Source organism: Sinohyriopsis cumingii, chromosome 4 (genome assembly GCF_028554795.1).
Source record: "Sinohyriopsis cumingii isolate HCF-2022 chromosome 4, ASM2855479v2, whole genome shotgun sequence".
NCBI classification, from domain to species: Eukaryota; Metazoa; Mollusca; class Bivalvia; order Unionida; family Unionidae; genus Sinohyriopsis; species Sinohyriopsis cumingii.
This window is the reverse complement of record NC_142964.1, coordinates 88,737,786-88,753,922: the sequence shown is the minus strand read 5'-3', so window position 1 is coordinate 88,753,922 and position 16,137 is coordinate 88,737,786. Positions and strand designations below refer to the sequence as shown.

The following is a 16,137-nucleotide window of genomic DNA, read 5'->3' as shown; positions in this document are numbered from 1 at the left end:
CACAATGCGCACACACACACACATACAACACACACACACACACAAACACACATTATTTTTATGTATATCAATCTATATTTTTGCAACTCTTGGTAAATGATCGTGTTTATATTATGTGTAGATTTTATTCATTACTATAAATTGCAATGATCTATAGCCAAGATATTAGATACCGAATTGTTACGACAATTAAAAATAATATTAATAATAAGACCCCATTATTGGTTTGGTGTTATTTTCTATTGGAAGGTATAAGTCAGGTGGGTTCTAAGGAGAAATAAATTATTTCCCGTTGGATGGATTAGGTCATATGAAATGTATTTTGAAATATTAGATAGAATAGTAAGATCTGTCACGTGGGGTATATAGCAACATATAGTCGTAATAGACTCATGAAGGTGTCGATAAAGAGAGAACTGAGCAGATTCATTCCTATTTAGGAATCTTGTTTCAAATCAGTCTGCAGATATGTTTGATGGTGTGTTTAGGAAATTTGCGAGGAGACAGTTCTTAAGAATATTCATTGGACTTACAATGTGCTCACTGGACAAGAACATTATTCAAGTACTACTGTGCATTATTCAAAGAAGTTCTGGATAATGTCATTGTGATACGTACATTTGAGGATATGAAATTCATTCAAAACATTCGATTCTTTGGGATTTTAATAGAACATTTAAGAAATATTTTGGATTCAATTCATAGTACTGAAAGTTGCACTTACTTTAACATCTATTAACTTTGATAATAAAGTTATTTGTTAAGTTTTAAAAAAACATGTAGGATTGGCTTGTTTTTGTTGTTTTGTTTACGACCATGAAGTCATAACTATCACTATAACTATATATATATATATATATATATATATATATATATATATATATATATATATATATATATATATATATATATCTTGAGGCAATTGTATTTATTACTACATTTTTTAAACCTTCAGATTCCTTACAATGCACTAAAGAAACCATTGTATATCTTGTTCAGTCTCTGCCAAGAAATATTCTATATAGCAAGAGCAAATTAAAATAAATGCCTTTGCAAACCACCTCGTTTCTCGTGAATGTGTATAAACCTGCTTAACTATTTAATGTGAGCCAGAGTAAACTGTTAATGGCCATTGTGACGCAACCATGACTATTCACGCTAATAGAATGAGACAAAGTTTTCTTCTAAATACAGTTATTTATTAATCGATAAAACGGGCACTTTCGTTGATATGTAGGGCACTATTACAATGCTTTGTTGATAACTTAGTTCTGTTTATACGTGCTCATAAACAAGAAAATCTCAGTAAATGCAGTCAAGCGTAGTGGATTATTGACGTGGCTTCCGACAATGATGGAAAAAAAATGACAGTTAGGGACTCTCTTCGTCAATTCATGCATAAAGTCGGAAATTGCTTTTACGTTGATAAATGATCCGAAATGGTTCTGCATCAGAAAACAGATAGCAAAGAACATCTAGGGTTATATGGATTTTTCCCATCCAAAACATCACTTAATTCTTGACAAAGCTTCCTTTACTGTTTGGCAGTTTTTTTCTTCGGTAAACTAGCAGTCTGAATAATTGACTGGCGAAGATATTAAACCCTGATCAAACTATCTAATTAAGTACTTACCGATTTTGCCTAATTAAAAAACTATGTATTTTACCATGTTTCGCAAGGAAATAGCAAACACTCATTATAAAAGAAATGAGAAGAGATATGCAAAATTCACACACCCCTTAATTAATAAGCGAGGAGGAAAAAGTTTTAGAATGTGTTTCGCTTACTAGGTACACATAATCCAAGGCCGACGAATGTGAGGGCGAAGGAAATCTCACTTCCGGAGAAGTAGTCGTAGTGTTGTAGGGGAGTGCATTGTTCAATCGCCGGTGTATTATTAAATGTATCGTTGCCATCAGCAATCAGCTGCTTTGGCTGCGGACATGGACCTACATTAACAAATGGCAATAATCATGTATATGTGAACAAGATAGGTTTCAGGTTTTTATGTTTCTCGGTTAAAATTTAGAAGAATGATTTTTTTTATTGATTCCACGCTTTTAAGTCAATAAAAAAGAGGCTTAAGCTTGCCTTTCCACATATATGGAGTAAGTAATTATCATACTTGCCTTTCCACATATATGGAGTAAGTAATTATTATACTTGCCTTTCCACAAATATGGAGTAAGTAATTATCATACTTGCCTTTCCACATATATGGAGTAAGTAATTATCATACTTGCCTTTCCACAAATATGGAGTAAGTAATTATCATACTTGCCTTTCCACAAATATGGAGTAAGTAATTATCATACTTGCCTTTCCACAAATATGGAGTAAGTAATTATCATACTTGCCTTTCCACAAATATGGAGTAAGTAATTATCATACTTGCCTTTCCACAAATATGGAGTAAGTAATTATCATAGTGTGATGCAGACAATTGCGTTTTAACGCCATGTAAATATATGCTTATAGTCCAGTTCAGTGATTGTTGTTATCGTCACTTATCAAACTCTTCTGTTCAAACAAATCAGATAAAGTGTCTAGTGCCCACATTCTCGTAACAAACGTAAGTGATATATAGAACAACATAAAATACTTTATATTTATTATTGCATAAATTTATATTCCGATATTGATGATCAAATGCTTCATGACAATATAATGACACAGTAACAATAATAACAAAATAGTAATAATAAAACATCAATAGAAATATTATTAATAATAATATTAAAAAGAAAAAGAACGATAATAATAATAATAATAATATTATTATTATTATTATTATTATTATTATTGTTATTATTTATTGTAATAGTAATAACAATATGATGATCATAATCATATTATTATTACATTATGACTATTATTATTATTATTATTATTATTATTATTATTAAACATGATACAAATAAAACAATATAATAACGATCAATAAATATATCATGTCCTAATAAATAATAATAATAATAATAATAATAATAATAATTTAGAAAGATAAGAACAATATTATTACTATTAACCATTATAATTATCAATATCAGTCATATTTATATGTTACTGCATTTGCATGGGAAAATATGAACGATGTTTTCTGAGTAATGTTTCTCGACCTTGGGAGTAAAATATAAGTCCGAAAAAACGAGTTCATATTTTCCCATACCAGTTCATTAATCTTTTTATTGTTATACTCAATTTGTTTTTCTACCTAAGGTTTAATAACAAAAGGAATACACCACAAGAAACAAAGTATTGAATGTATGCTGCATTCCAAAATAAATATACAACCGTAGATTCATTATTACGCAGTAACAATATTAATGCGCATAAAGCAAGGTTTAGCTACCGATGAACTTCGACATTAGTTTCATAAAGAAATTCTTGCTTTGGTCTACTTAAAATTGAAATTTATAGCCATATTGTGCAGGAATGCTTGTTTAAACAACTTTTCTAATTGGTCTGGAGTGGATGGAGTTTGCTTTTCTGTTGATTCACTAAATTTTGCTTTCCTGAATCAAACTTACAGTACAATTTCACGGTTTGTATGGGTTGTTTTGACGAATGACATGATTCAAGTCATTCAGATTTGCAGAACTCATTAAAAAAGTACATTTTGACGAGATTCAAGACGCAAAAATGTTAGTATATTTATTGCCATTCTTATTACCAGCTAAAGAAGACATATGTTTATTCTCTGTCACTTGAACGCTCTTTGTTGACTTATATCGCTGGTCTAACATTGTGTCTAGATTGTTAAACAGCGAAAATTGCAGATTTGCTGTTATGCGACATTCCATTTAGCCAGCGGAAATAATACTTTTTTGTCGTCTTGGTTTATTGGCTTTTATGCTCTCAGTTTCCTGCCAAAACTTTCTGTCGCATTTTTTCTCGAATTTGGTGCTTTGGCTGACTTGTAAAATGGTACGTGTCTGATAGATATGTGATACACCATGGCCTCAGTATGCTTTTCTATGGTATGTTTATAGACCCTAGAGAGTACTATTCTATTTTCGAAAAGTTACGAATATTTCTCCTAAGAAACGTTTTATATGATTAGAATGGTATTTTCAATTACTTCTTTCACTTCTGTTGTTGACGTTGCAAATATCACTTTCATTTAGTTGCTGATTTGAATGTTTTTTGTGACTCAGTGTTTATTCAGAAAACAAATATAATCAATCAAAAGCTAAAGCGTGTAATACATAAGAGTACATAGTTTATTTACAAAGTGGTTTCTGATACATGATAGTATTTTTAGACACCGTTCAGTATGAAGCTATTTAGTAGGAAACAATACTGCACGATTCTGACAATGTAAAGTTAACGGAGAAAATTATATATATATATATATATATATATATATATATATATATATATATATATATATATATATATATATATATATATATATATATATATATATATATATATAATTATGATAAAGACTATGTGTGATGCGCATTCTAATATTATAATTATATTCATCAGTATTACCAGCAGTAGTAGTAGTATTCATCGTAGTAGTAGTAGTGGTAGTGTTAATATTATTAGTACTAATATTATTAATAATTATTATTTATATTTATGACTTTGGTTACCAACAATTGTTATTATATGCTCATTTTTCCCCCGTTAACTTTACATTGTCAGAATCGTTCAGTATTCAACGATACCGAACGCGCGCGACAATACACATATAGCATTCACGTGCATAAAGGAACTACTTTCTATTGTAAACAAACAATGGACGCAGACGCCAGCACTTTTGATTTGTACACAAATCATGTACACTCGCGTAAGAGGCTCTTTACGTTGTGGTTGTTTAAATTTGTTTTTGAATGAACTAAAAAGTGTTTCGTGGACTGCAAAAAAACTGTTTTGGCACATTCCGCGTTAATACAATGTTACGGATTTAGGCTAGCTACATTATATAAAAGACGGAAGATAAGGTCCTTACAAATAACATACAAGTGACAAAGCACATACTGTCTTCTATAGCTGGTGATAAGAATGGCAAAATAAAATATACTTACAGTTTTACATCCTGAATTTCCTCAAAATGTATTTTCTTAATTCTGCAAATCCGAATTACATGAGTCATGTCATAGGTTTTCAATCTGGATTCCACATTTCGAAATTGTGCTGTAATTTCGATGATAAGTGCAATTGCATCCTCCTTGCTGCACTCAAAATGAAATAAGCATTAAATTCCATAGCGTCTTTTTGATAATTGCAATTGAAATATTTCATATTTTTTCCACATTATGATTTCAAACATTCAATTACAGAAACAGAAACACATTTGCAGACTTAAACACGCTTCTCCCGAGCCACTTCAATCCGATGTATTTCATGTATAATTTGCACAGATGAATCCAGTCCAAAATCACAAACTTTCGTTGAATCAAAACAAAATACCAAAATTTATTCATTCTAGATCAAATGGAAAAGTTGTTGCAATACGCATTTATTCACAATATGACTGCAAATTTCAATTTTAACTAGACACGCCATTTTCTTTCGAAAGTTATGTCGACCACGCGACTAAGTTCAAATTTATCTGGGCGGAGCTCTGTGCGCATTAATAATGATGTCATTTTGTAATGTCAAATCTGCGCTTGTGTATTTAGTTTGGAATATGACATTCATTCATTTACGTTGTTTCTTGCAGTGTATTGTGTTTATATAATTAAACCTTAGGTAGAATAAAAAAATGAGCATATAATAAAAAGGTTACTGCATTTGTATGGGAAAATATGAACTCGTTTTGTCGGAAGGATATACTGCACTCCCAAGGTCGTGCAGTATTCCATCCCAAAACTCGTTCATATTTTCCCATACAAATGCAGTAACCTATAATTATAATTGTTGTTGCAGTAGAATAAAATACAAAAATTACATCTAAAACAATTGATTTAAAGTAATACAAATTAAAATAAATTTGTTTAATAATAAAGAATAATTAATTAATAATTACATCTAAAAGCAATTATTCATACATTATTAACTGATGAATGAACGAACGATTTTGACCAAACTGTACCTAAGCTGAAGTTCTCTTAAGCTTTGATAGGTGAGTAAAATTTTTATAGATGCAGCAGTATTATTTTGAATGATTACATATGTGACCTTGTCAACGCTGACAGCCTTTCAGTTTCTGTATCTTAATATTGATTAGTGCAAACATTAAAGAGTTTTACTATCAGGAAATGAAATAATGTGTGCGTAAATTCTAGGCAATGTAATCTACAAGGGAGGTAACAACCCTTTTTGATCAGGGCTATAGCTTGTTTACGCATTGATATGATGATTATGCCATGTTAAAAAATTTACAACTCTGGTTTCAACAAGAATCACTTTTCTTTTGCGTCTGAATAGAGTTAATATATTGTGCTGTTACTTAAATACGTCCTTTCCTCACTGAATACAAAGATCAGGCGTCTATAGCTGCTTCTGTTAATTTTAAAGAAAACATTCAAGATCCCCTCTAGTAATTATGTCCGTACTTACTGTCTGTTAACAAGAAAGGATTCCTCTGAATATCGCCAGGTTCAATATTTGTCACCTTGGTTAATATGTCATAAATGGTAACGTTCCGAATTTTTTCAATTTCATCTTTCGTGAATAACCTGCGAAAAACGAAAATACAGTATAACCTTTATAAGACATAAACGCTATATTTTGTTTTATTTCCACGGGGAAGATAGTACGAATTCAAATGGCTATGCGTATAATACGGTACAAAAATAATTTTAAACGTCACAGAATAGGATGAGGTTTGAACCTTCAGGGGGTGATAAACAAATGCTACTATATAACAATGTTTCCTTTGGGCTGCAGAAGAGTCGGTTGAGTGGTTTGGAAAGGTTGGAAACGGCAAGAGAATGACACAGAAATATACGCAAATGAAGAGTATGTCAAAAATTCTAAAAGATGGCACAGAAAATGAACGATACATACATACATGAGTATATGTAAACGATATGTTAAGACTAGGACCTCAGGTGTAGCTGGTTGGAGGGCCCTGTCGGAAAGTCATTTAACCTGTGGAGGTGGGGGTGGGGTCGGGTAGGAGGCAAGCAGTTGTGGGACTATTTTGAAACTTAAGGTAAAGGGACGATGCTCCCCGGCCGACTCAGACGCACCAACCCCATCACCCCACTGGCTCAAACTGGGAGTTTTAAACAGCATATATTATCACTTGGACGTTATCGATCAGCGACGCTGTTTTGAGGCCAGAATAGGTTAGCCTTGTTGAACTAGGCCGCAAAGATCTGTACAGAAAATATGCGTGGGGTTGTTCTATGGTGTCCATGCGGCACAGAGCAGAAAAGATTGTTTCATCAAGCCGTGCTGGAAGTATGGTGTGTATGTTGGGGATTATCGTCGGACCTACCTGCTTTGCGTATTATTTCCGTATCGAAAGATCTTAAAGAAACTAAGAAACTTACTTTTTCTTTGATATCATAGTCGTCTTGCCAGTACACCACGAAGATATCTTAGAGGTGTGTGTAAGCAAGGTTGCTAACTTCCACCCCATCCCTCCAGATCAATTAAACTTTCATAAATTATAAATCACTCTACCCATAGACTGACGATCCACTGGAGTTTCACTTGAAGAAAATCTCTGCGGTAAAAGCCTATATTCGGTCCGAGTCTGATAAGACGAGTACTGGCGCCGTCGACTATCTGGTCAGGTCAAAAATCAGAATAAAATCCGCGTTTTGGCCGAATCAAAGCTTAACGCATATGCCACATATTTAAGGGACTATGCGGCAACCCATCTCCGAAGAATAGTTCAAGCTTATCCTCGATGAATTCGATAAATAAGCGGGCATGGTAGACGCGCTCATGGCATAAAGTTCCATTGCAATTGACTAAGTGACACAAAACGAATTAATAGTCAGCGGAAGATGACGTACGGCTGACGGGTCTTTAACTTCGTGGCTCACGGGCGAACAAAGCTGATGAAAAGACTCTCAAAACATAAACTGTGTAAGCAGCCTAATTTTGCGTTCCCGGGCGTAGTGTATTTAAAGGAATGATAGCCATTATACGCACTGTAGCCCTTACCCAATACAGCCTGCTAATCAGCATTAGAACGTCACAGCCATTACACGCACTGTAGCCCTTACCCAATACAGCCTGCTAATCAGCATTAGAACGTAACAGCCATTACACGCACTGTAGCCCTTACCCAATACAGCCTGCTAATCAGCATTAGAACGTCACGCACTATCACAGACACCTTTAACATTGTCGTCCTGAAAGGCCGTCTTTGATCCAACAGGCCAGTTCCAGAGAATGAAGACAATATGGTTATTCTATACAAAATTACTTTAAACATCTTAAGCTATAAAAGTTTTATAACCCGTTCTCCGAGCAAACCGGGCTCGAGGGAATCGGTCGAACTTTCACTGTACTAGTACTTCATTGTATTTAAAACTAGTATATGGCATTGGCGAACAAACATCCGGCCAATACAGTTAAAAGTTTAGAACATCCTTGGTGTGTATTTAGAAATATTTGGTCTTTCCATCCCTGTGACAACGTTTTGTTTGCGTCCTGGTATGACCAAAGTATCAATGTATGCCTAAAACGATCGACTAAAGAATCGAAGGCTAATTACAACGAGGAAATTCCCCACATACAAATCTGTCATCCACTCACAAATCAGACACACATATTGTTTACAACAGACATTTTGACAACTGTTATTAAAGCGGACTATTAAAGTGCGGTTGTTCCTCAGTTTCACTTGATTTTAATGTGAGTGAGTAACATGACTAAATTGTAAAACGTCCCGTTTTAATAGGTGTTTGAGCCTGCCGGGTGAGTGGGTTGGTAAAGTGCGTTATTCTCTTTGCCGTCCGCAACTGATTCCATTCCCTTTAGCTAAAACTCTCGACACGCAGAAGTCAGAGAAGACACTTAAGTAGTTCCAATCTGCGTGCGTGCTACGGAAATATAGACTAAACAGTTATATAAAATGCTATATTTAGCATGGTGTCTTAAATGGGTATGTAATCATGGAAAGTAAACTAACAGCAGAAGCTAAGTAAGGATAGCTCGCAATACTCAAAATGTTGTTAAATAAGGGCTCTAATAGCAAATGCATCACAAGACATTCCAAAAATTAAATGCTTGGTTAAGTCAACAAATACACATCATTCTTTAAAATAGGTTTAATTAGCAACCACGGATTAGCATGTGTAGCTTTGCAGGGTTATATTAGAAAAATGATGCAAGTTAAAAAAGGCATCACCAAGAATTGCACAAGTCCTCTAAAGACTAATGCCTCAGTGATGCATGCTATCTCTTTTGATCAAAGACAAAAACACGAACGAAAATGTACATCTAGTTTAAAATTACAATTTGTCCAATAAAACTGATAAATAAAGTTCTACCCGTTATTGGTATTTTCAAACCAGAATCTGTCACCGTGTCTGATCCGGAGGAATTGGTCCAGAATGATGGTACGGAAGGTTTCTCCCACACCATTTGGAGTCGTCTCCAGCAGACCCGCGGAAAATAGGTCCACGTTATCCGGTTTTGAGGTATTTCCGTACACGCGACGTAAGTTTTCTATTGGCTACAAATTACATTAAAGAATACACAAAAATTGCAAAGTTTCAATTGTTTAAGTGAAGCTTATAATCGAGCGTTAGTTAGCAATTTCACATTCACGTTTTTTTACATGATCTGAATGAAATTTTCCCGTTATCCAGTAGAAGTATAATATGCGCTACACCAGTGTCCATTTTTCACAACATATTCTGATTAAATTTTGCCAGCATAATTTTGAAGCATACTTGAACGACAAATGTTTCCATCCATTTCATTAATTTAGAAATATCTTTACATCAATATTTACTGAGGATGCATAATTTTAATGACAGATTTTTTCCGTGTTGCCTTTTGTTCTCAAACATCACAAATGTGACAATTGTACAAGATATTCTTACTATATGAGTGAAATTCTTCTACTGTTAGAATTTTATATTAAGTACCATACTAGGAAAAAATCTGCTTCTCGCGAAGCAGCGAGAACAAGAGACACCAGTAAGTACCTTTTCCATATAGAGGCTCCCGTTGAACGTGAAGTTGTTGATTTCCTCCCAGGTATGTCTCCTGGGTAACCCGTACGCCTCGCGGACCGTATTGTAGTCAGGCAGCCCATGATCACGCGCGCGCTGGATGTTGATAGCTATTAGGTCACGTCGGGAAAATTCAAGGGGTCCAAACAAATGTTCTGAAATGTAGAAATAAAAATTTAAGAAAGGCACAATTTAGATAGCATGATTTGTTATAATATTCATCTTAAGGCATCAGCTGAGGAAATATTAACAATATGAGTATTTGTATGACTCTATGGTCTTAAACTTAGTAACATCAATGAAGTGAAACCAACAATTTAAGTAGAATTCAACAAACAATGCCTATAATACTGAAACAAATTCAAAAGACATTTACAGTGTGGTGAATTAAGTTCCGAAATAATCCTAAATGTTCTATCACAAGTTCTGAAGTATAGAATGTTCCGAACGAATTCCAACAGTCTTGAATGTCCTGATTTGCCACAATGGCATAGCCAAGAATGTCTTTGAATGAGTTCTCAATAATCCCAAAGAAACGTCGTGTATTAGTTGTTTTGTTTTTTTTTTGGTTATTTCATTATATGTTATTGTAATGCACCATTGAATGTTGGACATAAAATCAAGCTTATTTTCTACTTGACCTGAATTATTGATTTCTTTATTCTGTAAACAACTAATGCATAGCTAAACTATTCTCTATGTGTAGTGGTTTAATATTAAGATCATTATTAAATAGAAGTAAACATGTTTATTTGGACCTGGGTCTATGTTATTGGTATTCACCTGGCGTACATAACATATTGCAGGTTCTATGTTATAATTTTAGTAACAGACCTTCTAATTATAACTAACAGTTTATTTTCTAAATGCTAAGTGTGACCTGAGGTCAAGTAGAGTACTACATAATCTTGTTACTAGAAAAACTATTCATTCGTGGTCTATGATCTAGCAAGATCAATTGTATTTTTGTTGCGTATCGTAATTAATTTAGGCTGGAATTTATTTCTTCAAATTATTTAATTCAAGTGATTTTTTTCTGCAAATTCAGAGCGCTCACAAAAAAGAAAGCATTCTTGAAAGAGACGTTCACTAGGATTTATAGTGAATTCAAACCTGGAACAATATTACTTTGTTTCAACAACAATCTATTGGTACAACACCAAGGCACAGGTCACCACGGGCACATAAACATCTTCAGCGTTGGATTTAATTTGCATTTTCATTAATGTTTATTCAGAACTTTAACTATTAAGACATGTGTCTGTAATTCTAAAATTATTTGGGATTTAATTCTTAATACCCATACCGTACGTTCCTTTTTCACATAATTCTTATCGATTTATAAAGCTTATTGCATTTCACTCTTTTCCATTACTTAAGACCAAAGAGTCCTAATACAAAATAAAGAGAAAACCCATCTGATTTGGTTCTTTGTTGAGGAAACCCATTTGAGTTGCTTCTTGATTGAGAAACACCAACTGATTTGCTCCTTTACTGAGTAAACCCATTTAATTTGCTTCGAAAAGTCTATCCCCATCTGATAGATGACTCTACTTGCGGTAGCTGGCAGGCTCTTCCCAAACTATGTCTTGCTTTGTGAAAGTTCCCATCTGAAGTTAATATCAGTATGATTAATCTTTCAAATCTCTTGCAATATAATTTATAAATACTTCATGAGACTTGCGTACATATTCATGCCGCCACATTTGCGTACATGGATAAAGCGTTAGCAGAGATTGTGATTCAAGAGAGGTCTTTGGATGTTTTCTACACTTTCTGTTCACGTCCATTAACGGTCGATTAATACTTGGTTTACTTAATGTTAAGTTACCGCTTTAGTACTAAACCTTAGTGATTTTCAATTAAATTTTCACGGATTCCTGGTTGTAAGGCTGTCTCCACCTTTATCTAAACTTCAAATGGGCGTAGAAAATACATCCATCTGTTCTTGAGTCAGCTCAAGCAATATCAATATTAAAGGCAGGAGCAGCGTTCTACGTTGCCGCCATTTTGAGTTCAATCCTGGTAAAAGCAGTTACTCGAATGCTGGAATGTTTTTACCATAAAAGGACACGGTCAATATTTTAACCTAACTACAGTCTATACACATTGTATCACATATTAACAAGAACGGCATACCAATGGAACTTGTTAAAAAATAAACATAAGCATCCGTTCACTTAACTGTTACAAATGCATTAGAAATTATAGAACTGTAAATCCAACATAACACAAAGCTGACTCCATCTCTAAAGTTAACGTCGCGTTTTGTTTTTTTTTTTAAAAAATTGTTTTGATGTATTTCTTGCACACTGGGTCATACGTAAATAGAAAATGGATATAATTCGGGTTGCAAATGTCCTTTCACCAATATTTACCGCAGCGAATATGATGCGGCATTGCCCATGGACCTTGACTTTGGAAACGGAGTCAATTTAGCTTGTGTCATGCTGGATTTACAATGTTTACAGTCGATGAATGATTAGCAATCATTCTTATGAGCAAAATGTGACTTGCAAAACAATTCTGAATGGCATCGAAACAAATTGACGAATTTTTTAAATTGCACCCTTGTGTGTGTGTGTGAGAGAGAGAGAGAGAGAGAGAGAGAGAGAGAGAGTTTGAGTTTTCCATCTGATATACTGTCAATTTCTTACTACAGTGAGTGATGTAATTTCAAAGGCATGTGATTAAAAAGACCATTCTTACAAGTGACAGTTGTAAGGTATCCTCTTGTTTAACATACGTTAATTTTAAATGCATGATATATGATGAAGTGTCTGTATGAACTGCTCATTTTCTCAGCAATAATACTTCGCGTAAAAGAGTTCGAGAACGGCAAAGAATGAGAAAAATGTATGAAACTTAACAAACGTAACATGTTTCAATCACCAAATTTATTTTGTGCTTTTTAGTTGCTGGGACGTTGAAAAGTAAAAACAAATAATGAAAAAAAAAAAGAAAATCGACTAACATATTGTAAGTAGTTAAGGGTATTAAGTCAGAAGACATAACTGAGCATATATATATATATATATATATATATATATATATATATATATATATATATATATATATATATATATATATACATGAGAATTTTAAGAAGCCAAAATACTCTGAATTAAGGTCACCTTAAGCTGTTCGCCAAAGAAAAGATAAAGAGTAGAGACTTGTTACCTGCCCATCTGCTTATATTATTGATTCATCATATCGACGCACACAAAACATTGGAAATTTAAACAATTATCTGTTTTAAAAGCGACTAGACAAATAACTACCGATCAAGTTCCCTCGTAACATTTGCGTTATGCACATTCATAGACAACTGTTGACGATGAAACACACAATCCTTTTAAAACAAATGATTTGAAGAAAATAACGATATGATAGATGATACACAAAGAGATTATATTTAAAGCATAAATCGCAAGGAAATAAACAATGATATCTAGCTTAAAAGCAATCGCTGAAGAAATGTGATAATGGTATACTCTGAGACGATATGAGATAGGTTCGAGCTCAAAATCATAACGCTACTGAAATTTATTTAAAAGGCATTCAACGTGCACTTCAGTTGCATTGATATGTGTATTATGGGTAAATGCATAATTTTGAATCAGTAAAAGAAACTAGATGAAGATCCAATAAAAATCACATCCGAAATACTATGACTGGCACTAAAAGCCATGCATAGTGCATGACAAAAACAAACAAACAAAAAATTTAACCATTGGCCTCCTTCCTACCTATCGTTCCCTAGCCGGCAATATTGAACATTTTCCCATCAATCAACGGACAACGTAATAAACCTTTAAGGACAATGATTGCCTGATACAATCATCAAACGTAACAGAAATCAACCATCCACGGCGAACGAAATCTAAACTTCCTGATATTATAAGCGTACTGATTAGCATATACATCTGCTACCGACAAGATGAAACTCTAAACACACCACGAGGAGCCTTCAACGGATCTTAATTTTGTATCAAATACATCTGCTGAGAGTCCATGTGGATTCATGACTGGACAAGGGACCACAGACATGGTGTTTTCAGCATGTCAACTGCAAAAGAAATGTCAGGAACAGAACTCCAACCCGTACGCAACATTCATCGACACGACAAAAGCCTTTGACACAGTCTATTGTGAGGGCCTTTGGAAGAATGTGGATAAATTTGTTTGGCCAGAGAAATTCACTGTAATTGTTCTGGAATTCAACACGCAAAGATTTAGTTGTTGGAAGTGTTTGTGCGTGATAGTTCTGTGCCAAATTAGAGGCTGACAACAGAGTATGGACCGTTCCTCTCCAGCTTGCGATAATTTCGGTATCACAATCAGTATCAAGAAGACGGAGGAGATGCCCCAGGAAGGCCTTACGTAGAACCTACCATCACATTAAATGGCCTAGGCATCCTTCAAAAAAGAACAAGTTAACTTATCTCGGCGCTACATTGTCACGTGCAATTCACATTGATGATATAACGAACTCCTGAATTGCTAAAGCAAGTGTGGCCTACTTGAAAGTGTGTGGGCATCAGCACAGGAGCATCAGACTTTAGAAGGTCTACAAAGCCGATGTGTTGCTGAACCTGCTGTATGCATGCGAAACTTGAACGGTGAACAGACGCCATAAAAAGAAGCTGAACAATTTCCACATTGACTGCACGAGGAAACTGATGAGGATAAAGGACATGTTTCCAGACTCTCACCCTGGCAGGCATTACAAGATTCCACATTCTGATAATGAAATTACGGATCAGTTAGGAAAGTAACGTTACCAGGATGTCATAAGAGCGACTAACAAGATTTTCTACGGGTGCGCTGAAGGAGGGAAGGCGATCTGAGCATGGTCAAAAAAAAGCGTCTCAGAGATTCCATCCAGTCTTCCTTAAAACATTTCAACACCAATCCAGCGTCTTGTGCAGATTTCGCATATAATCAACCCACGTGGTGCAGTCTCACTCATACTGGAGCTACAGATGAAATGATAACTGCAGAGGAAGTGAAGAAGCGCGATTATCGTAAATCTCAGAGCTGCAGCGCCCGCTCTGTTGACATAGCAACCCAAGCGTCATCTCCTGTGTAGTGTGCCACAGACAGTTTGGAGCACATATTGGCCACATCAGCCTCTCACAGAAGCCAAACCAGTTAGTGATATTTTGGTAATCTTGAATTTGAGGGACAAACAACAAAAGCAACAGCGAATGTGAGGGAAATATCAGGATCCGGATATAGAAAATGCTGAGGCCATTGATCGAAAGAGTCTTCTCAGAGACAGTGGTAATACTATTATTATTATTATTTCTTTATTATTACTTCTTTACTTTGGAGCTTTTATTTTGTATTACTTCGTGTTTACGTTTATTAGTAGTATTAGTAAAGACTTGCTTTCTTTAAGTCTTTTTGCAATTATGTTTATTTACATTTTTGTCTTCTACTTTTTATTTCGTAGTGTTTTATGTTTAATTAGAAGTGTTTATCTTCCTATGTTTTCTTCTGCAATTCTTCATAATAGGCATCTATTAGCCACTATTGTGTTTATGTGCAATAAACCCCCATACATACATACATACATACATACATACATACATACATTTTCTTTCTCGTTGTCGCACTGATATACAGGATGTAACGCTAGAAGACATTCGCAACATCAAGGTCTGTCCAGTGGATGATGCTTTAAATATATGCCGATGGCTGCCATTCAGACCACATCGGCTATTTGCGAAACAAGGATTGATGTAGTAGCTGCAAATGCATCAAACTTCTTTTGTATTCGTAACTTGTCGGCCAGTCCTGCGGTCATTCCAATCGTATAAATAGAACATATGGTCCAAATATATTAGGTTTCCTTTTCTGCGAAGAAATTTGCGGCGAACAAAATGTATGTTTTTTTCTGTAAATTACTGCGCCGGCATATATGCGATGCATATTTCTGACACGCAGGAATGGCCTGGGTGGTCCGAATAGTTCAACGGCAATGATAATCCAATGTATACGGCACCTTATGAAACACGACCTCCTCGC

At 34.5% G+C, this 16,137-nt stretch overlaps 1 protein-coding gene across 3 annotated transcripts in view; it reads right to left on the bottom strand.

The window, feature by feature from the left end:
- The window catches only part of LOC149801624 (dual oxidase 2-like), an 81,540-nt gene that overhangs the window by 31,804 nt on the left and 33,599 nt on the right, over positions 1-16,137 (bottom strand). For all 3 annotated transcript variants that reach the window (XM_089955894.1, XM_089955892.1, XM_089955893.1), the window contains exons 11-14: positions 10,078-10,259; positions 9,415-9,599; positions 6,518-6,636; positions 1,789-1,950 (exon numbers count right to left, since the gene is read on the bottom strand). In XM_089955894.1, coding sequence (XP_089812020.1) covers positions 1,789-1,950; positions 6,518-6,636; positions 9,415-9,599; positions 10,078-10,259 — 648 coding nt within the window. The remainder of the gene's footprint in view (positions 1-1,788; positions 1,951-6,517; positions 6,637-9,414; positions 9,600-10,077; positions 10,260-16,137) is intronic.